At 42.4% G+C, this 23793-nt stretch overlaps 1 protein-coding gene across 1 annotated transcript; it reads right to left on the reverse strand.

Annotated features, from left to right (window-relative positions):
- Nucleotides 1–6215: 6215 nt before the first annotated feature.
- Nucleotides 6216–23083, reverse strand: LOC306709193 (NACHT, LRR and PYD domains-containing protein 12-like; the record flags this gene model as incomplete). Its single annotated transcript, XM_079177256.1, has 10 exons — nucleotides 6216–6806; nucleotides 9326–9372; nucleotides 14164–14337; nucleotides 14430–14603; nucleotides 14911–15069; nucleotides 15458–15613; nucleotides 16061–16234; nucleotides 17828–19679; nucleotides 22532–22633; nucleotides 22807–23083. The coding sequence occupies 10 exons, from the start codon at nucleotides 23081–23083 to the stop codon at nucleotides 6277–6279; spliced, it is 3645 nt and encodes a 1214-aa protein (XP_079033382.1). The 3' UTR covers nucleotides 6216–6276.
- Nucleotides 23084–23793: the final 710 nt, after the last annotated feature.

The following is a 23793-nucleotide window of genomic DNA, read 5'->3' on the forward strand; positions in this document are numbered from 1 at the left end:
TAATTTGTTTTTGTTTTTTACAAAATGCACCGAAACACTGGCAATGAGGAAGATCTTTAGTAAATAATTGAAATCATAACCTCTCAACTAAAAATAAATCTGGTTTGAATTGAAATCAAACACAAATTGAGTCCATTCTGATCTTTAGAGGAAACCCTAAAGTGCATCTTTAGATGGATGGAAATGCAAAAAAACACACAGAGGAAACAAGAAAGAAACCAGAAAAAAGAGAGTAAAACGAGGTTGGAAGAGTTAAAATGACAAAACGAGCAAAGGAGAGAAAGAGGAACGGAAGAGAAGCTGATTTGCATATCGTAAAAGTTCAGACATGCGCAGTATCAACTCACACAAACACACAGTTACATTTACCCTCTCCCCAAGGCTAAACACATGACGTCACCACTGTTGTCATGGTGATTTGTGAAAAGGCTGACACGCCCCCAAAGCTGTACCTCTCTCTCTCTCTCTCTCTCTCCCTCTCTCCCTCTTTATCTCTCTTTCTTCAACATTCTCGAGCCAATGAGTGTCTTCATTAGGGTTGGAAATTGGGAGAAAAAAATGACAAACAATAACTACCTTTGTGTGTGTGTGTGTGTGTGTGTCTTCAACACTGTCTACCTCTCCCTACCTATCTGTCCTCCTCCCTTATCTCCATCCATTGTCAGGTCATTGTGAGGTCGAGAGGAAAAATGAGGCGCCTCTCTGCCACTGATGACAATCTCTCTCTCTCTCTCTCTTTCTCCCAACCCTCCATCTCGTTGTGTTCTCATGTCCTATGTATCTCCCATGTTTCCTCTCTCCCCCTCTCTGATCTCTTCCTCCGATACTTCTCGTTCTTGTGCTGTAGCTCTCCCTCTCAAACGTAGCCGTGTTGCGTATTGTTTTCCTGTAGGGATGACCGACATGTGAAAATGATGAAACCTTTTGAAGGGAATAGACTTTCATTGTTGTGGTAGACCTTAGAGTGGCCCAGACTAATCCAGGTAGAAAAGGCTTTTCATCAGAACCGTGAAAACGTAGCGTCGCTTATTAGTTTGGAGCAAAATGTTGATGTTTATTCGATAAGCAGTGTATGCTTGAAAAGAACTAGTTCCTATGATGCACAATAGTCATTTATATTTGAGGTAAAGTGAATTAGCATGAGCAAAAGTCATTATATTATTTTATTGTTTTTATCGGATTCCAAAATTCGCAGAAATTGAACCAGCTGCAGAAAAAGAAAAAAACCACACTGCACTGCAGAATACGAGAGCTTTGGATTAGTGTGGATGAACCAGCCTGATCTCACAGATAGTGTGTGTTTATTATAGACTCATTTTGAGTTATACCCACCATTACATTACACATGTCAATATTTATAGCACCTCTTCTTCTATATTACACAGTAAGCGTGTGTGTGTGTGTGTGTGTGTGTGTTGTTGTGGTGCAGATAATGTTTTGATCGTCAAACTGATCATTAATATTGATCACACCGTTGGAGGTCACATATGTGCAATTGAGTGAGAATGATTGTTTATGTGTTTGTGTTGCAGGTAATTACATTTACTCAAGTGCAGTTCTTAAATACAATTATTGAGGTTCAGTACATTACCATTTCCGTTGTATGCTACTAAATCCTTGAGTCTCTCTTTATGGATATTAATTTGTCCTTTAACCAGGCAGCAGCTGAAGACAGAAGCCAATGCAGAAGTTCCTTAAAGCTGCATTCTCTCTAATGTCCACCAGGGGGCTCTGGTTGTATAGAAGTCTATGAGAAAATGACTCTACTTCTCTCTTGATTTATTCTCTCAGTAAACATTGTAAACATAAGTTTATGGTCTCAATCTCTAGTTTCAAGTCTTCTTCAATACAGCATGAATTACTTCTGTACTTTTACTTGAAGCTAATACGACGAGCTTTCATTTCGTGTTGATTTTGTCGGCTCCTGTGGATAAAAGCGGCAGTGTCTCCGAGGCACCAGAGTACCTTCAAAAACTCTCACATTCAGGGTCTGGTTCTCCTGCACCTCCTTTCCCTCCAGCGGTACGGCCTGGGCCTCCAGCAGCGTGGTGTCGGTGTTGGCTCCCAGCGGGGGAGGAGGCTTCTGTTGGGTGCATTATAAAATCTATATAGAAATATCTTCTCTCTGATGGTTTCCTTTACTTAGGTCATTTAGAGGCACCAGTATTACATTGAGACTGTTTCATAACTAGGTAAACATTCATCACAGCCTTTTACTTGCAATGTAGCAGTATTTTTTCAGTTGTGGTATTTCTGCTTTCAGCCTCATGGCTTCCCTCTGAAGTTTACTTCCCTCTGTTGAAACCTGGACTGTTTGAGGGCAACACAACGGACAGACTGGAGCTCTGCTCCACTGCGCTCTCTGCTGCCAGGAAATGGCACTACACCAGTGTTTAGCAGGTGCCATATCCACTTCATCAAATCAAATGCAGTTCTGTATGTCTTTTCATCTTCCACTGGGGAGCACGACGGGAAATAAATCCCCATACTTTCCTCTGGAGTCAAATATATATATCAAATATATTTCTTTTTTCTTTTTTTTTGTACAAAGTAATCATATTGTATTTCATTGACCAAATTATGTTCATGCATTTCCACACCATTTAAAGAGGCGTTCTATCACAGCGTTAACACTTGATCCGGGTTCTTTATGGTGGTAGAATCTCCAGCTGATGCTCTGCTGCCGTTACATACCAACAGTCTGTGAACAGCACCAGCAGTTATTTAGTGTTCAGCTTTATTATCGCGATGCAGAGCGTCACACACGTATTCACTTCTGCAGTCAGTTTGACTTTATGGCATTTCACTTCCTGTTGTGTTCAGCATCCAAACAAAAGCACTCACTGAAGACACGGCGGGCATGAAGAGTCACTTACTAGGTGCAGAGGCCGGAGTTATTGATCAGATCTCTCCCTGCACCCTGAGAAGCTCCGGACCTTTACACAAAGGTGATCGAGCCTTTCACCTTTCACAGCTCATAGGCTGGAATTGTGAATCTGCGTGAGATCAGGTTTTTAAAAATCGATTTTTTGGAATCGCTCTTCGGTGGTTTTATGTATATTTTATGACATTTTACTCTCCGTGTTTGTATGTGTTTAGTTTGGGGGCATTACCTCATTCTCTTTGTGTTTTTAATGTGTTCTGTTTTTATTGTAAAACACTTTGTGATGGTGCTATGTAAATCAAGTTTCTTATAATTATTATTTATAATATAGCAGTAGGCTCTGATGTATTACAGTAGCAGTGACAGTAGTGGTGTCTAACAGTGATTCACCATAGAATAGAAGTTAACTCGCTCCAAAGCCCCATCTGGTGGTTGATAGCAGTACTGCAGCCACAGGCCACAACGTGAACATGACCTGGTAATATCTTGACTGAAGTGAGGTGTTATGTTATTTTATTCATTCAGGCACTGTTCATAACGGGAGGCTACAGCGTAGTGATCAGTACTCACCTCAGAGAGTACCGTGGTAATGATGCATTTCCACAAAGTGGTCTGTCACAGGAGACAAGTGTGGGTCAAGATCCAAAGTATGCTGGATCCTACATTTCCCACCATGCAAGAGGATGCATCGCCCAATTGGATGCCCCCTGCTTCCCCCTTCTTTCAAACACCATTACACTCCTCATGACGAGTACACTAAGCGCCATGTGTATAATCAGAGCACTTCAGATATATGAAATGAATACTGCTACGGATTCTGAGTGAATGCTACCGCTGCAACAACTATCAGTACTCAATCATCTATTATCGCTATTACTAGAACTTTTGCAGTACTATTTATCCATCATTAATGAATGGAATAATTCAACCACAAAATGATCATTTGTATATTAATTACTCTCTTGACTTCTTAAAGAAAACGTAGTTTTTCTTACATCGCGGTGAACCAACCAAAAGTCTTGCTGAATTGAAGTAAACGGGCAAAGAAACTCTCTGAAATGCATGCATGTGATTAATGAAGTATGAGTTTATGCAGCTGGATCAATGACAGCAGTGTGACACTGCACCAGTCGTGTGAGAGGAGCTGATGTTTTCACATAGCTTTACAGCGGCCCTGGGACAGTGTGTAGCCTGTAAAGCCTCTGAGAGTCACATTGAGGTCTCAAGTGCGTCTCACTATTTAGGAGTGTTGTAGTGATGCACACAAATGATCCCAACGTTTAGACTTTGAGGTATTTTTAGTGTTCGAGGGGTCAAGGCCAGTGAGAAGTCACCCGTAGATGGCAGAATTTGTTTTGCTTGTTTTATTTTTATAAAATGATGCGATGGATTCAGCAAGGCTACAAAACATTATTCTTACTTTACTTTAAATAATACAGTTTTAATGTCATTATAGAAGGTTGAAATATCTGTATTGATATCTGTATTGTCTGAATTTGAAATTCATGAACTATAAAACTATAAAACAGACAATTGGATAATGTAATACATCTTCAACTTAACTTTGTGAATAATTTGGAGGCCTTCTCTATCGGGGGAGGACATGTTTGTAGTCCTCTGGAGTCACTGCAGTCACCACTGAAGAGTCACACTTAGACTTTGATGAAAAGTTACTTTCAGCTTCTTCACATAACCCCACGGACTCATAAGTAAACGTTTAGGACCATTCCTCAGAAGTTACATCGCAAAAAGATTTTGTGAAGCTGCACCGTTTATTGTTGGCCACTAGATGGCAGGATTGTATAGATTTCACTCAGCCAAAACTACAAGAGTCTAGACTTATTCTGCCTTTTAGGAATTCATTAGTTGATATTGATTTAATATTATGAATATTATAATCAGTAGTGGAATCCAGATATTAAAAGGTTGAATACACTTGTTGCATCATGGAGAACTATAATCTTTACTTAAGCATTTATAAAACATTATAGAAATGTAATACATTGTGTTTGATGTAACCGTTATGTATATAATAATAATACAGTGATATTCACAAAACTAACAATAAAAAAACAATTCTGTGGCAGCGTGTAAAACATAATAAGATGCCAGGCATAAGAGACATGCAAATGATTTATGGGCTTATGGAATCAAATGAATTCTTAGACGTTTAACAGAAGATAATAGTTTAGCAACATACGCCGTTAGGGAACACAAGTTTTAGATATCTCTTTGTATCACTCCATAAATCAGAACACACTGTCACACAATCTCTTTCAGTAATAGAATGTTGTATGAATCAGGCTGTGGATGATACGTGAACAACGCTTCAGAATATAGAGAGGAAGGAAACTGGACAGTTTGGTGGATGTACAGTGAGATGCTGGCCTTGATATACAATGATATACATTTAGAAGACAGTACAGGTGAAAAGGGTACAAAATTAACCAAGGATAAAATTCATCATATTACATTTCCACAGTTGATTACAATTGCAACAATTCCATTACAAGTTTTCTGAAATGTTAGATTTAAATATGCAAATGAGGCATTATCTAATGCTAACTCTTGGTGAATTTAGGAGAAATCTACGCAATTTGAAAAAGTAGTAAAATAAACAGTTAATACAAAGTTTTCTTTCCACTAGTCTGAAAGAAGACGTCTTATGGAAGCAAAATAGCACAACATCTCTGAAGTGACCAGAGCATGAAAATGTTTTGCCTTTCGCCTTGAAATTCTAAACTGTTTAAATCTCTGACATCATTTTCAGGTGAAAATAAAAACCCCAGGCCTGGGCGAAGTTGCTGGTGTGACGTACAAAATTTAGACCATCAATCAAGAAATAGATTTGTGTTTTTCACCACAGGGATGTTGAATGATGAACCAAGTTATGACTCAATCTGTGCATGCAGGGGCCGATGATTGTTTTCTGTTTTTCAGCATTTAGGCGAGACGCAAACCAAGCAAAGGCATTGTTTTCCGTGCACTCAAGATTACCAACCCTGGCTTTAAGCGCTATCATAGATGGAGGGAGACTGCACACAAGCAGATGACAACCATGTCCTTTAATAATATTTTACTATTCACTTTCATTTCGTCACTCTCCCATGTTTATGACTTGTTTCTATAGTTCTATATGGCACACATAGTCTTGTTATTGCCATCACTCACACTCATACCCACTGTCTATATATCAACACCTCTGATTGTATGTCAGTTTAAAAATGTTGAATTCTGTTGTTGTGTGCAAAATGCATCAAATGTATCTGCTTTGAAAATAAATCTGTTGCATACACAAATATGTCTCAAGAAATGACTAAATATACAAATCAAGAGGTGTATTTATATGAATATATGTCAATATATATTCCTGTAGATCCCATCGTACAATGCTAACAAGTGCGCAGTAATGCATATGAACTAGTACCAATTACCCTAAACGCAGGATAGAGCGGTTCGGTGAACGTGCAGCTGAAGGTGTTGAGGTGGATCAGTGCGTCAGAGGAGACACTGTAGAAGGACAGAGTGCCAGCGGGCCAGTCCACATACACTGCTACTCTTATGGTTCCGTGGTGCGATGTTTGAGATGCGACTCTGACCTTCCCGTTGTGCCAAGCGATGTCGCTGTAGCACTCTAAGCACCACGACTTGTCGTTCCAACCGAGCAGAGAGTCGTCCTTTCGTCCTTTCCTGCCAATTCCCCTGTACGCCACTCCTACGTAAACTGGTCCTCGGCACTCCACCTCCCAGTAGCAGCGCCCGGTCAGACCGTTTGTACACAGGACCTGGCGCCTGTGTTCAAACCTCTCTGGGTGATCAGGGTAGGACTGCCCCTTTCCGACGCATGTGACCTGCCTGGCACGTTGAGATAGGAGTAAATGATCCTGTACTGTGTTTGGGTCCAGTGTGAGTTCACAGGCATCTGCCAGGAGGAAAAGGGACACAGTTGGTAAATGGAGTGAACTTTTATTCACTGACAACTTATTTCAGTTGCAGAGGAGTTCTTCAGGATCACATCTTCCCTTTAATACTGAACATCTGATTTCTGTGAGGGAGGCAGGGTTGGATGACTTATGAGTCCGTGCCTGTGTCCCTGCTGGAGTTTGAGAAGATGTATAGTTAAGAACGTATCTGCGACAAGAAGTTAGGGGCGGATGAAATTCCCCTTAAGATGCTGAAGGCTCTTTTTCAAGCTGTCACAACCGACGTGCTTCTTGCATGGAAATCAAAGACGGTGCAGGTCAAATAAAATGGTGAACGGACCTGTATAGAGCTTTTCTGGTCTTCTGACAACTCAAAGCTCTTTAACACTACATGTCATCATTCACCCATTCATACACTGATGGCAGGGGCTACCATGCAAGGTGCCAACAGCCCATCAGGACGATGTAATCATTCACACACATTTACACTTTAGGCACAGTTTAAGTGTCTTGCCCAAGGACACATTGACATGGACTAGTGGCCAGGGGATCAAACCGCCAATCCTCTGATTGAAGGACGACCCGCTCTAACACTGAGCCACAGTCGCCATAAGAGTCTACAGCCATGCTAGCAGCTCTGTAAAGCTATACTTGGGCACAGAAATGCTTTCGGGCTAAATGCTAACGTCTGCATGCTAACATTATCACATAGATGACATCAACATAACAGTGTGTTGCTGGAAATATTTACCAGCTTTACCATCTTAATCAGCACGCTGAAATGTAGAGATGTTCCGATATTATTTTCTTCCTTCATAATATCGATTCCGATACCTGGCCTTTTGTATCCCAGTGCATTAAACACGGTCAAATTCCCCCGCTAATATCTATTTTATATTTCTTATTGAAAACATCTCCTTCAAACAAATGTAATTATTCAAATTTCTAATCCAAAGCTATATTTTATATGATTACATTTGAGCGTATCATGATAACGTTATTATTCACCTTCATCCAATACAATTTTTTTACTGAATAGAGCTTGAAAGCATCATATTGTAACACAGTGTAACCTCCGTACGTTAGCTTTTAGCTCCATTATTCAGCAAAGCAGGAGTGTGCTAACAGTTAACTAGGTCTCCTGCTGATTTCAACGAAGATATGTTGTTCACAATGTAACATTAACAGGGAAAAAAATAGCGTGCACGAGAGTGTTTAACCACTAGTGTTTAGTACTATTTTGCACATGTGCAGTACCGATCGGGCAGGTTGTACGGATCGGGTAGCGAACACGTTGCTGTTCCTGTGGAACGTAATGGAGCCGATAAATAATGTGATATTTGATTAGCGCACGGACTCCGATACCAGGCGGAAACCTCTGGTTCCAGAGAGTGAAGCCAACACGGAAGTGTCTTAAACCTGCATTCTCTCTACTGACCAGCAGGGGGTGACTCGTTTGGTTGCAAAAGAAGTCAGATTGTATTGAAAGGACTCTACTTCTCACTTGATTTATTATGTAAACATAGTAAACATGAGTTTATGACCTCAAGTCTTCTTCAATATAGCATGATGTCCATTTAGTAAATTATGGTCCATTTAGAGTCAAATAGACCATAACGCAGAGCATGCTTTAGGGCGGGGCTACCTTGTGATTAACAGGTCATTCTCACAGCCGAATACGGCGTCTTTATTTTAACTTCTCCGCAGTTTAGATATAGTCACTTCCATTCACCGGTTGCAAAAGCCAAGAAGGCGACGGCCAAAACATCGAACTTGAGGCCTCAAAACGGCAGTCCACAAACCAATTGTTGACGTCACGATGACTATGGCCGATACCCAATCCAGTATTTCTGAGACTTTTCCAATACATCTGAAGAACGTAACTAAAATTGAACCAATACGTCAGAAATATGGTTCACATTATACCTGCTGAACACAGCATGTCATTGTGAGCATGTTTGTGTGCTGACACTAGCACTGAAGTTGCAAGATCCAAGATTGGGATCATTTTGATTGCCTCCCAACATGTCAGCGGCAAGCGAGTGCTCATAGCTAACGGTGCTAACATTGCTAAGAGTGCAAACTATGGTGAAAGTGCTGACAGAGCTAACAGTGTTTACCTGAGGGGGAAACAGAGGGTGGGTGCTACGCTTCCGTGACGACACTGTCGATGGTGGAAGGTTTCTTTACTAGTTTTGAAGTTAGTCATTCAAAACAGCAACGAACATTATGGATGTCCGCTGTTTCATTTAAAAAAATACCGCACTTCTTATTTATTGCCTTGGAAAAACAGGTAAAAAAACTGGTGCATGGTGTACAAGCCAAAAGTGTTCTATGATCAACATGAAACAGATCTAACTATGTGAAAAAAAAGACCCACAAGGTCTCCCAAGGAAAAAAGGGTTAGTGTGATGTTTATATTTGGAAATATGATCAGAAGCAGCAGAATTTGATTTTTGCTAACCTTTAAGAGTATAAGTGAGAGTGGTAGAATTGGTAACGGTGAAAAAGTACTTACATTTCCTAGGCCCAGGCAAGATCCTGAACTCTCCACAAAGATCAACCCTGAAGGAGAAAAAGAGGGGATATCATGATCAGTTGCCTGTGTTTGACAGAACCTATTGCTTGCACGACAGTGAACCCACATATGGTTATGTTTAAAGGCTAACTGTCTGCATACACAGACATCTTTACATGTATTTGTGGATGTGTACAGTCCATGCTGTATGTAGATGGTCGGCATCGATAGAGGCAACAGGTAATTTGGGGCTGGAGGCCTATCTTTGACTGCAAAATGTTGAAGTTTGCTGTTTATGGATTCAGTTTGAGATTCAACAACTCAGTGTCAACCAGTCGTGGATATCAGTCTGTTCAGAGCGGACCGCGACACAGAGCTCTCCGGCAAATCGAAAGGTGGAGGAATCTGTTTCTATACCAACAGTGGCTGGTGCAACGATGTGACAGTGATTCTACAACACTGTTCTCCTGATCTGGAATCTTTTATCATAAACTGCAAACCCTTCTACTCCCCCTGTGAGTTCGCTTCATTCATACTGGTCAGTGTTTACATGCCGCCGCAGGGTAACGTGCAGGAAGCACAGCGGACACTCGCCGAACAGATACTGTGTGTGGAGCGGACCAACCCGGACTCTTTAGTTATTGTCCTTGGTGACTTTAACAAAGGAAACCTCTGCCATGAACTCCCCAAATACAGACAGTCTATTAAATGCCCTACCAGAAAGGAGAACATTCTGGACCACTGCTACACAACAATCAGCGGGGCCTATCACGCCGTCCCTCGTGCTGCACTGGGACTCTCTGACCACGTCATGGTCCATCTGATTCCTGCATACAGGCAGAAACTAAAGCTCTGTAAACCTGTGGTGAGGAAATTCAAGAAGTGGACCAGTGGAGCTCTGGAGGATTTTCGGGCGTGCTTGGACCGTACAGACTGGGATGTTTTCAGGACTGCTACCAACAGTCTGGATGAGACAGAGAGGCTGTGACTTCATATATCAGCTTCTGTGAGGACAGCTGTGTTCCATCAAGCACCAGGGTGAGTTATAACAACGACAGCGGAACTGAGACAGATAAGACTACAAAAGGAACAGGCATTTAGGAGTGGGGACAAGGACTTGTATAAAGAGTCAAAGTACAGGTTTAGCAAGGCGGTGAGAGACGCTAAACGACTGTACTCTGAGAAACTGTAACACCAGCTCTCAGCAAACGACTCTGCTTCTGTCTGGAGACAGCTCCATCAACCAGCCCCAGACCACCAAGTCCCCCTCCCCCAGCCCAGCAGGGGCCCATGCCTCTGTATCACCCATCTAAGTGCCCCCACCCCCCTCCCCAGTGGCGACTCTCTCTATTCTGGAGGGAGACGTCAACAGGCTTTTTAAAAAACAAAACCCCCTCAAAACAGCCGGCCCAGACTCTGTCTCCCCCTCCACCCTGAAGCATTGTGCTGATCAGCTGTCTCTGGTGTTTACAGACATCTTCAACACCTCCCTGGAGACATGCCACGTACCAGTCTGCTTCAAAGTCTCCACCATCATCCCCGTCCCCAAAAAACCAAGGATCACAGGACTCAATGACTACAGGCCCATCGCCCTGACCTCTGTGGTCATGAAGTCTTTTGAGCGCCTTGTCCTGTCCCACCTTAAAACCCTCACCGACCCACTCCTGGACCCCCTGCAGTTCGCCTACAGAGCCAACAGGTCTGTAGATGACACAGTCAACTTGGCCCTTCATTTCATCCTCCAGCATCTGGACTCCCCAGGAACCTACGCCAGGATCCTGTTTGTGGACTTCAGCTCTGCCTTCAACACCATCATCCCTTCTTTGCTGCATGACAAGCTCTCCCATCTGCACGTGCCCGACTCCACCTGCAAGTGGATCACAGACTTCCTGTCTGACAGGAAGCAGCACGTCAAGCTGGGAATACACGTCTCAGCCTCCCGGACCATCAGCACCGGTTCCCCCGAAGGCTGCGTTCTTTCCCCTCTGCTCTTCTCCCTGTACACCAACAGCTGCACCTCCAGTCACCAGTCCGTCAAGCTCCTGAAGTTCGCAGATGACACCACCCTCATTGGACTCATCTCTGGTGGGGATGAGTCCACCTACAGGTGGGAGACTGACCATCTGGTGACCTGGTGCGGTCTGAACAACCTAGAGCTCAACGCTCTAAAGACAGTGGAGATGGTTGTGGATTTCCGGAAGAATGCAGCCCCACCAGCCCCTATCACCCTGTGTGACTCCCCCGTTGACGCGGTGGAGTCCTTCCGCTTCCTGGGCTCCATCATATCCCAGGACCTCAAGTGGGAGCTGAACATCAGCTCCATCACCAAGAGGGCTCAGCAGAGGATGTACTTCCTGAGGCAGCTGAAGAAATTTAACGTGCCAAAGACAATGATGGTGCACTTCTACACAGCCATCATTGAGTCCATCCTCTGCTCCTCCATCACAGTCTGGTACGCTGCAGCCACTGCCAAGGACAAGGGCAGGCTGCAGCGCATCATTCGCTCTGCCGAGAGGGTGATTGGCTGCAATCTGCCATCCCTCCAGGACTTGTTCGCTTCAAGGACCCTGAAGCGAGCAAGAAAGATTGTTGCCGACCCCTCTCACCCTGGACAAAAACTGTTCGTGCCACTCCCATCTGGCAGGAGGCTGAGGTCCATCAGGACCAAGACCTCACGCCACATGAACAGCTTCTTCCCTTCCGCATGTTTCTACTTGCACTGATTGTTGTTGATTGTTAAATGTTATGCACCTCCCGTCATGTCAAATTCCTTGTATGTTCAACATACCATGGCAATAAACAGTTCTGATTCTGATTCTGATATTCTTGTAAAACAAACCGCTGAAAAAAAGAACTTGAAATGTTTTTTTAGGGGGAAAAAACTACTGCTAGCTTATCAGAGAAGACACTTTTTTGCTTTCCATGCGTGTTACTATTCGAAGGGGATGGTACTTTGTCAAGAACAGGCTTTGAGGATCTCAAGCATCTTTCTGAGAGGATTACCAAACATGAAAGCAGCAGGACAACACAATATATTTGACAGTCACACATAGCTGTCACAGGTAGATTTGCCATGAATTTGAGTAAATTACTTATTCTTTTTCAAAATAGAAAAAACCTGTCTGACTGAGGAACTGCATCAAACCTCTCAGAATGTTCCTTAATGTTCCTGAATAACATAACTGTATAAAATACTTCCAGTGGAATAAAATGTCAGCACAGTGCAGACCTGATGTAGAGCTGAGTCCTCTTAACGTAGCAAGGATCAGTACTTCAGCTGACTCCTGCTCGTTAGGATCAGGACACTTTCCTTGGACAAAGTGTAAAGTCCTCTCTGTGTATTTCCACCAGGTTACTGTGCTCTCTAAAAACTCTTTCCTTTCTCATGTTATTAACTTTTGAAGCTTTTGTGAAACTGTCTACCTTGAATTGAATATTTTTTTTTTTTTTTTTATTTGATATGGACATCACAGTAGCATTAGAATTGTAACATACATTTATGCACAAAGCCCAGATGCACTGTGTTAAGTGTTTGTAGCAAAATGCTAATTTACAACACCTGTCCACAGGAGGCTTTTTTTCTTTTTAAAAAGAAGTTTAAAATGGAAATAAAAAAGTTAAAATAGAAAATAGGAACAGAGAAAGAAAATATATCCACAGATACATACACAAATACAAATACAGATTCATACACAAAGTGCAAGCGTGGTTACAGGGGTGTTAGGTGTGAGAACAATGTTGTTTATCGTTTAGCCACGATTTAATACCTCTGTTAAAAACATTAAAGTTGTGTTGCATTTTCAACTCAGTTGGTAAACAGTTCCATAGTGTTGCTCCTTTAACAGAGAAGACTGATTGACCAAATGAGGTTTTGCGTAATGCAATGAGACAGTTCCCGTTTACTGAGGCCCGTGTGTTCACTCTGCTGGTGTGCTGGTGTCTTGTGACGAATTCATTAAGCAGTGAAGGAGCATGACCATGTAGGCATTTAAAAATAAGCTTTAGGTTGGAATAGCTTATGAAGCTTTCAAAGCTGAACATATTGTGTTTTTGTAAGACCTGACAATGGTGCCAATTCATTTTTAATGTCTGGTTATACAGTGATATGATGGGTTGTATAGTTGATTGTGAGGCTTGTGACCAGGTAGTGATGCAGTATGATAGTTGTGAGAATATCATGACATGCATGTAGAGCTGGGCTGTGCTGAATGGCAGATATTTTCTAATGAATCTGAAGCTTAGATTGACTAATCTAAGAGAAAAATTACAGTTGGGCTGACACTACAGACCAGTCTTAATATCTCAGTGAAGGCATGCCAGCTTGTCTGGCTTTACCTCAGTAAGCCTATAGAGCCACTTCAGATGCACAGCCTGTGTTCAAAGACCAAATGATTTGCATTGTAACCAGGCGTCAACCTCCGGTTCTGAAAAATGAAGCCAATACTAAGTGCCTTAAACTTGCATTCTCTCTACTGACCAGCAGTGGGCAACTCCTCCGGTTTCAAAATGAAGTCTGGTTGTATAGAAGTCTGAGAAAATGACTCTACTTCTCTCTTGATTTATTCCCTCAGTAAACATTGTAAACATGAGTTTATGGTCTCAATCTCTAGTTTCAAGTCTTCTTCAATACAGCATGATGTTCATTTGTAAATGATGGTCCATTTAGAGTCAAATAGAACATAAAGCAGAGAATGTATCAATGAATGTCAACACTAAACAAACACGATTACAGCTGCTACAAAAAAAGAGAAACTGTTGATCAAGAACCACCAAAATGGCCACTGAGCAGCTCATTATGTTACCAGACAGAGGCCATCGGTTGGTGAACTGTTTAGTACCTGAGAGTTTCTAGTCTCCACTGTGGATTCTTAAGTCCAGCAGAGAGCAGCTCCACCCCTAAGTCTCCTGGATGGTTGTAGCTCAGGTCCAGCTCTCTCAGATAGGAGGGGTTGAAGCTCAGAGCTGAGGCCAAAAAAGTACAGCCTTCCTCTGTGACCAGGCAGCCTGACAACCTGCTGAGAGAACATGCTTAATCCTCCAAGGATCACTTTCATGCTGGTGTACTGGAATTAAGGTTTGATTATCTCTATGTAAGATTACTGACCTTAGTGTTTTCAGTCTACAATTTTGACTTTTTAGTCCAAAAGAGAGCTGATTCACTGCTGAGTTCTGCAGGTCGTTGTTACTCAGGTCCAGCTTTCTCAGACTGGAGTACTGAGAGCTGAGAACTGAGGCCAGACATTCACAGCTTCTCTTCGACAGGTTACACCAACTGAGACTGAAGAATATTTAGTGATGACAATTCATTTGTTTGAGAACAACAGTTGTCGTGGGTTGAGACATTTAAGAAATGAAGCACCATGACGGGTATTATACAAAGAAACCAAAAAAAAAACGTATCATTTAAGTTGCTAAATTCCAAATTCGGAGCAAATGATTGAGGGATTGCCTCCATACGCCTCCCAACATGACAACGGCTGAGCCGGGGGCTAGAAGCTAACAGTGCTAACAGCACCAACACTGCTAAACATTAATGCTCTGAATTTTTAGCACCTTCAAATGACGTGACAGAACAGTGGACCGACCTGAGATTTTCCAGTCTACAGTGGGGGCTCTCTAGTCCAACAGAGAGCACGTATAGTCCTCTATCCTGCAGGTTGTTGTTGCTCAGGTCCAGCTCTCTCAGACTGCTATATTGTCCCACATTGTGACAGCAGAACTCTGTTGGCTCAGAGCCTTTTGTTCTAAGAAAGAATGGCAATAAAAAAGTCCATAGGCCAACTTCATAGTAAGGTATTTAATGTACTGTACAGCAATAAATATGTAACATGTAATATGTCAATTGTCATGAATCGTTGTTCAATAGTTTTGCTGTTATGAAATTAGAATGGAAAGATTACGGCATACACTCTCCCTACAAAAGTAAGTACATCCTTTGGAATTAAATTCATTTAAAACAACACAAAAATATAATTAAAGTCACAGTGCTGTATTGTCAGTTTTCCCTCAACTGTTATTTCAATTATAATCAATTTACATTGTAATATTTTTGTCAAATACTGATGAATACACTCATTTTTAAAGCCACTCAAGATAAATGTAAATAAGTCAATAAAAAATGAATAAGTATACTTGTGTGGCTCCGGTATCTTCAAATTCGACATCTTCAGTTTCGGTTTTCTTGGGGGATTGTTGCTCAGGTCCAGCTCTGTCAGATGGGAGCAGTTGGAGCGCAGTGATGAGGCCAAACAAGCGCAGCCTTTCTGTGTGACCTCACAGCCGGACAACCTGCATGTGGCAGTCTTTCATTAATTTGACTCTTAAACTTAAGCTGCTAACTCTTGTTTTTTAATTATTTATCACAACTGGCTGGTTTTGTATTGATATACAATTTTGGTTTTGTATTGACATACAATTTTACATCAAAGAGGGCACATTAAGTATTGAAATATTTATTAAATATGGATTATTACAAAATAGAAACACAGGGCATACTGTGAAGATTAGCGGAAGTACAGGTGGCATCCGAAGGAGCTCCATGAGATATGTCATGACAGTTTTCCACAGACTAAACTGCAAACATCAACGTTACACTTTCTGTTGTGTAAACTGGATTATTACGGGGAGCGATCTGTTTTTAAAATTCAGATCTCAAAAAAACTAAGTCTTTAGCGAGATCAACTAATGAAACACAGTCATGTAAAGCAGTGAGAGTGGAGTGACGTAGGTACTGACCTTAGATTTTCCAGTCTACAGTTAGGATTTTTCAATCCAGTAGAGAGAAACCTCACTCCTGAATCTTGCAGGTCGTTGTAACTCAGGTCCAGCTCTCTCAGGCTTGAGGACTGCGAGCTGAGAACTGAAGCCAGGGCTTCACACGATAGGTGTGAGAGCTCACATTGGTTCAGTCTGAATTAGAATGGAAGTGGGATATTAAAGTTATTTATGTTTCATATATTATATGGTAGAATATATTGTTACACCTAGCAGATCACTAAATTAAGATGTGCGCAAAATGTAAAATCACCTATCTCACTAAAAATAGATTATTATGGACTTGTACTTGTGTAGCGCCTTCATAGTCTTCCAAACACTTAAAGAGCTTTGACACTACATGTCATCATTCACCCATTCACACCCATTCATACACTGTGTAGGCACAGCTACGGGAGCAATTTGGGGTTAAGTGTCTTGCCCAAGGAGCCATGGCCTAGCGGAGCCGGGGATCAAACCGACGATCCTCTGATTGAAGGACGACCTGCTCTATCCCTGAGCCACAGTCATTATGTGACTAATGAATGTACAGCATTGATATTTAAGGTCTAGACAGCAGGGGAAGCTGGATACAGGGGAATCTCTGTCTATAATAAACAGTCTCAGTGTCTGTTTATTATAGTCAGAGATTCCCTGTTTGGGATAGACTCTGTTTGGCTAGTCCCAATCAGAGTGAGATTGCTGCTTTGGGTTTGTTTTATATTTGGTCGGGTGTAGTGCAGTGCACAAATTATGCGGACAAAATAAAAGAAGTCCAACTCAGGCCTCCCTCACTCTTGTTAACCTGTCCTGTACCTGTGTCAATCTCAACAAATGCCGGTTCACCTCCTGCAATTGGGTCGCATTATCTTCTCATTGTTTGGTCAGTGGTCCTACGTTTCAAATTATGACACTCTACGTACCCCTCTAGCTTCATTTTTCGACGTGGCAGGGATGGCACAAGAGAAGAAGTTGCGCAACTTGTTGTTTAGATACAGACCAGAGTACCACCCAGCCGGACCTGCCGGACCAAACACCACCAAACTGCTGAGATCGAAGCTAAGCTAATCCAGCGAGAGCCTAAGGCTACTCTACCACCCAGTCTACTGCTGGCTGTCTGATGTTCAGTCACGAGAAAATAAGATGGATGAAATAAGACTTCAGGCGAACACAGCAACAGAGATGACTGTTGTGCCCACATCTTTACAGAGACCTGGCTCCATCGTGGTATCCCGGATCAAGCTACACTTGTCGGGCGGACTGCGGGACAGAGTGCAGGACTCCGGTGGGATAAGAGGAGGTGTTTACATCACTGATGCTTGGTGCTCAAACACAGTCAAAGGTGAAGGAAAAGGTTTTCCTGGTGTCAAATTTTCCATGCTAAGATGTCGGCTATATTATCTGCCCAGAGAATTGTTTTTGTTGCTGCTGTTGACATTCAACCTGATTTAAATTTACAAAATGCTATACAGGAATGCACTGTTTTGTTTTTGTTTTGTTTGTCATGTTTTTATTGTGTTGCAAATGAGCTACAACTGCATTTCGTTGTGCAACCCTGTCTTGCAAAATGACAAATAATGATCCTTGAATCCTTGAAAGACACCGTAATTTGGTTATATGTATCAAGTACCATGTGAGTTGTTTATAACATGTATTCCTTTTCCAGATACCTGAAAATAATGGTAGTGCATAAAGTGATACAAATATTTTTTAAGTGAAGTGTTTAAATAAGTTAAAACAAGTACTTACCGTGCAGTTGTTGAGGCTTTGACCAATGGCAGCATTCTCATAAGAACGTCCTCTGATTTGGAGTATTCGTTTAGGTCAAACACATCCAGATCTTTTTCAGAGGACAGTATCACAAAGACCAGGGCTGACCACTGAGGAGGAAAGAGATTGGCTGTGGAGAGGCTTCCTTGTCTCAGGTAATATTGGACCTCATCTACTAGGGAACAGTCCTTCAGTTCACTCAGACAGTGGAAGAGATTAATGCATCTCTCTGGTGAAGGATTCTCCCTGATCTTCTTTTTGATGTATTTCACTAGCTGCTGGTCGGTCTCTGTGCTTATTCCTGTTTGTTTCAGCAGGCCTTGCAAGAGATCCTGATTTGACTTCAACGAAAGGCCCAAGAGGAAGCGGAGGAACAAGTCGAGGTGTCCATTTGGACTCTTCAAGGCCTTGTCCACAGCTTTCATATAGACCTCAGTTGTGGATGCTTTTCTGAAAAGCTTCTGCAGATGTTGGAGAAGTGTTTGCGGTTCAGCCATCATATCCTTTCTGTGATTAACAATTGACAGGACCACAAAAACAGCTGCCAAAAACTCATGAATACTCAGATGCACAAAGCAAAACATCTTGTCTTCGTTCAGCCCATCGTCTTCCTTGAAGATTTGTGTGAACACCCCTGAGTACACCGATGCTTCATCAAGATGAATGCCACTGTTGGTCAAGTCTTTCTCATAGAAGATCAGATTGCCTCTCTCCAACTGGTGAAAAGCCAGCTTCGCAAGTGACATAATGATCTTGATGTTCTCCTTTGTGTCATACTTAAGTGCTGTCTGCTTGATCTGAAACACAAGGAATTTTGCATACATCTCAGTCAGAGTTTGAGGGATTTCTTTTTGGTCGTCTTCGCCTACCATTTGCTTCAGAACTGTAGCAGTGATCCAGCAGAAAACTGGAATGTGACACATGATGTGTAGACTTCTTGATGTCTTGATATGGGACATGACTCTGTTGAACATCTGCACGTCTCTAAATCTCTTCCTGAAGTACTCCTCCTTCTGTGGATCAGTGAACCCTCTCACCTCTGTCATGATGTCAACAACGTATGGAGGGATCTGATTGGCCGCTGCCGGTCGTGTGGTTATCCAAAGGCGAGCAGAGGGGAGCAGTTTACCCTGGATGAGGTTTGCCAGCAGATCACTCACCAACAGTGGTTCGTCAATAGAGCATTCTTCCTTGTCACTGAAGTCAAGCTGAAGGCGGCTTTCGTCCAACCCATCAAGCACAAACAGAAGTTTAAATCTACTCTTGTCGAAGTTGGTGTTTCCTGAAGCCTGTAGTTTAGTGAAGACGTACTGAAGAGCCTCCCCTTTTATATCTCGGCTTTCCCTGATACATTTGTGAATGAGCTCTGCCAAACGAAACCTTCTGCCCTTCAGTAAATTCAGCTGGCGGAAGGTGAAGGGGAATGTGAGATGCACGTCTTGATTGGCTCTTCCTTCAGCCCAGTCCAGGATGAACTTGGAAATAAGGAATGATTTGCCGATTCCTGCAATTCCATTTGTCAAGACTGTTCTTACTGGTGTGTTTTCTCCAGAAGGGTGTTTGAAAATGTTGTTGTGCTGAATTGATCTGTCAGTTCCTTGTGGTTTTCTTGATGTCATCTCAATCTGTCTGACCTCATGCTGCGTGTTGTCATCAACATCATTCCCATCTATGATGTAGAGCTCTGTGTAGATATCATTAAGATGTTTTTTATCCTTCTGCTTTGACGATCCTTCTGGTATACACATAAACTTGTTCTGGAGGTTTGACTGGAGCATGCATTGGTATAACAAGATGGATTGTGGAGGATGTGGTCTTGGCACCAGCAAATCTGTAAGGAATGAAGCCATTACTGTGGACTTTATTCATATCACTCTGGATAAAACATTGCCAACATTTTATCAGTATGTTAACTGCCCCACTAGAGACAGTAAAACATTGGACCTCCTGTATGCAAATACTAAGGATACAGTGCCACTGCTCTTTCCTCCCTTGGCAGATCTGACCTGCTCCTGCTGACACCAAAGTATGTCCCTATTGTCCAACGGCAGCCTGTAGCCATAAGGACTGTGAGGACTGTGAGGATTGTGGGGATTGTGGGAGACTGTGGCTGAGTGGAGAGCAGGGCTGTCTTTCAATCAGAGGGTGGTTCAAACCCTGGCTCCAGCACCACTAGTTGGATGTTGATGTGTCCTTGAGCAAGACACTTAACACTTATGATAGCATCTGAATTGTAAATCGCTTTGGATAAAAGCTTCAGCTAAATAATGTAATGACTTGGACTCAGGAGACTAATGAGATGCTGGATCACCAGTAATTTGAAAGTGCTTTCAGGTCTGGGGATGTGAATGAACTGAGGAATATACAGCATGACTTGTGGGAGAAGCTGAAGGTGCAAGGAAAGCTGCAGCTCGTTAGGTGTTCAATCCCCAAGTTTCCTTCTCCGTTCTCTACACTGGCTCCCTGTAAGAGCTCACATCCTTTGGTCGCTCAGAGGTCCCTTGTGATCGATCGACCCGGTCACAGCTTTTTTCTGTCCCGGCCTCACAGAGGTGGAATAAACTCCCCACTGACGTCAGGACAGCAGAGTCGCTGCCCATCTTTCATCAGGTTAAAAACTCACCTCTTCAAGAAGTACTACCCTGAGCCTTAAACTTAGCACTTATTGTATTCATATTAGTTTGTTGCACTTATTGTATTCGTATTAGTTCGTACTGAAGAAATTATTACCCATATTGGATAACCCAGATCACCCTCTCCACCACCTACTGCAGGGACAGCGGAGCACTTTCTCCAACAGACTGATCCAGCTCCGCTGTCACAAGGACAGATACAGAAGAACATTCCTGCCCTCTGCAATAAGACTTTACAATAAATCACCTCTGGCCAGATCATCATCCTTCAAATGACAACAACAACGCTACACGGTTGTTGTTGTTGTTGTTGGTGATCCCTCCACTACTGTTTAGTTTACCTAGTTGTTAATTTAATACCATTCTAATTCATTGTATATACTGTGCATTTTTTAAAATTCTATTTTATCTTATTTTTTATTATTCTATTTCTTCAAATTCAATATCTGCTCTGTTATTTTATTGTACTGTATATATTGTGCATTTTCATACGTAATATTTGATTTTACTCTGTAAATTGCTGCTGCTACAAACTAATTTCCCCCTGGGGATGAATAAAGTTTATATCTATCTATATCTATCTATCTAGTTTGCTTCTGCACTGTACTTTTGCTCTGGTCTATGCTCTTAGATGCTTGTTTAAAAAAGGAGATGCACTTATGACTTCTGGTGACTAGTAGTTCCCTTGAATACCTATGTTGAATACACGTATTGTAAGTCGCTTTGGATAAAAGTGTCTAATAATGACTGTAATGTCTCCTTCACCTCTCACCCAGGCTTCCACACACCCCGTTCACCCCTAATGCTTTCACCCTTCACACCTGAAACCCCCCTGGTGAGCTCCTTAGACCCAAATCCCCCACCTTTCAAGTGCCTTTCCTCCACTAACAAGACGAGCACCCTCCTCCGCCTGACTGTCACTACTGGTCAGGAGACAGCTGGAGAGACTCCACACCAAGGCAAGGCTGCAGGCCTGGACAGTATCAGCCCGAGGGTTCTGAGGACCTGTGTCAGCCAGTTGTCTGCTATCCTGCAACACCTCATCAACCTGAGCCTAAAGCTGGAGAAACTACTAATGCTGTGGAAGACGTCCTGTCTGGTACCAGTTGCCAAGAAGACTACTCCATCTGGCCTCAACAACTATCGACCAGTTGCCCTCACATCTCACGTGATGAAGGTGCCGGAGAGAATGCTCTTGGCCCACCTTAGACCGCAGGTGAAATCATCGCTGGACCCTTTCCCTACCAGCCCTATCTGGGAGTGGAATTTCTTTAGTGCGTTCAACACCATCCAGCCACTACTACAGAGGGAGAAGCTGCAAGCAATGAGGGTGAACACGTCCATTATCTCCTGGATTACAGACTTCATGACCGACAGACCACATTTTGTCAAACTGAGCAGTGTTCTCTCTGAAATGATGGTTGGTAATACCAGAGCTCCACAGGGGCTGTCTTCTTTCCTTATCACATTGTAAATAACAGATGGTTAGTACTACTGACCAAGTGACTTGCAGAAGTTTTTTGACAACTCTGCAGTGGTTGGGTGTATACAGAGCACTGGGGGATTCATTTGTGGTGTGGGCTGGAAGAAACAATCTGCTTCTGAACATGACCAAGACCAGGGAGATAAACTTCAGATGGAAGAGGATGCTTCACACCCCTGTGTATTCTGGGAGAGGATGTTGACGAGGTGGAAAATATTAAGATATCATTTATTATATATTCACTACAACGCAAATCACTAGCACGATGCTGTAAAAGGGGCAGAGACTCACGTGTCTACCCTGGTGTCATCTTTCTAACACTGCCGATGGGAGCTGGAGCCGATAAATACCAATGACTCTCACAGACTCATCTGTCCCGGTAATCGATGCTAATTTCCCACTGATGGCAGATGTAAGTGGGTGAAAAGGTCTCATGTGTATGGGTGCCAACCAGGGATTTGCAAAAATGGCTCTCTGGTCACAATACAATCTGCCATTAAAATAAACTTTTTTTCTTAAGAGGTATGTAATAATTAGTGCCCAAACTGTAAACAGCAATAGCTTCACCTTCAGCCTGAGCACCAGGCATACGAGGGCGAGGAGCTCCCTGTGCTTGTTGAATTGAAGGTCCTGTGTTCTCTGAAGTCTCTCCAACATCATCGGCATCGTCTGAGGGAGCCAAGCAGAGATGTAAAGAAAAGGATAGAGAGGATGATTGGAGAGGCTCCAACAGCATTCAGCCGTTGGCATAGTGCCAGCTAATAGCCTATTATGTAAATAAAAGGTATAAAATATTCAATATTAATTTCATTAGCAGAAGGCTAACATGAACTCAGACTTACCGTTGGGTTCAGAACCACTTTTGGAAAAACGCTCCAATAAATCATTTCTGCTGATCTTCCTCAGAACTTCCACTGTGACCTGCAGAGCTCCAAGAAGGCTGTAGGTCTGCACCATCTGATCCACCGTGTCATGCCTGTTGGCCTCTTCCAGTCGGCTCTTCGAGATAGCTGGGAAGCCTTCTATGCTTTCTGCCTGCTTCAGAAACCACTGGAAGTGCATGAACTCTTCATTCCCCAAGTCCTGCAGGACTCCAAGGAGGAGCTCCTTCTGTGACATCAGTGCTCTCTACTCACATGGGAGGACAGTTTGATAATCAGTCACATAAGTTCAGTTATTTGATTATCCAGAATTTCATGCAGCAGATTTCTTGAGCTAACTGGATAACTATGCCAAAACCTGGAACCCAGGTCTTTTTACCATTCCATTTTATATTTCATTTCATCAAATCATTATGTTTTCTGATCGTACTGTTTGTATTTGCATTTGAATATGCTTCTTATACAGCCACTTTCCACTTGACAAAAAACGTACTAACTTCTGGCTTTTGTCTTGGGAAAGGTTATTGTTGGCATTCATTCCAAGGACAGATTACTCTGCAGTCACAGGTATTCACCGACTCCAGCTCCGATCGGCAGTGATGGAAACATGACACTCGGATGGACATGCTAATTGTTGCCCCTTTAACGGTGCGATGCAACCAAAATCAAAATTCACAAGAGGGTATCTAATGTTAATTGTACATCCTAAAACATCAAACCAAAAAAACTATTTTACTTTGAGACAAGGGAAACAGAAGCACAAAAATGCTAACTCATTTTGGGATTTTAGGACTCCTTCCTGCACCACACTATTGAGTGGCCTTACCCTCAAAGGAACAGTGTGTAGGATCTATTGGCTGAAATGGAATGATATTAATAACTATTTTATTATTAGTGTATAATGACCTGATACTAAGAATCATTTGGATTTTTGTTTCCTTAACAAGG

This window comes from Pholis gunnellus, assembly GCF_910591455.1.
Source record: "Pholis gunnellus genome assembly, chromosome: 17".
Lineage (NCBI taxonomy): Eukaryota > Metazoa > Chordata > Actinopteri > Perciformes > Pholidae > Pholis > Pholis gunnellus.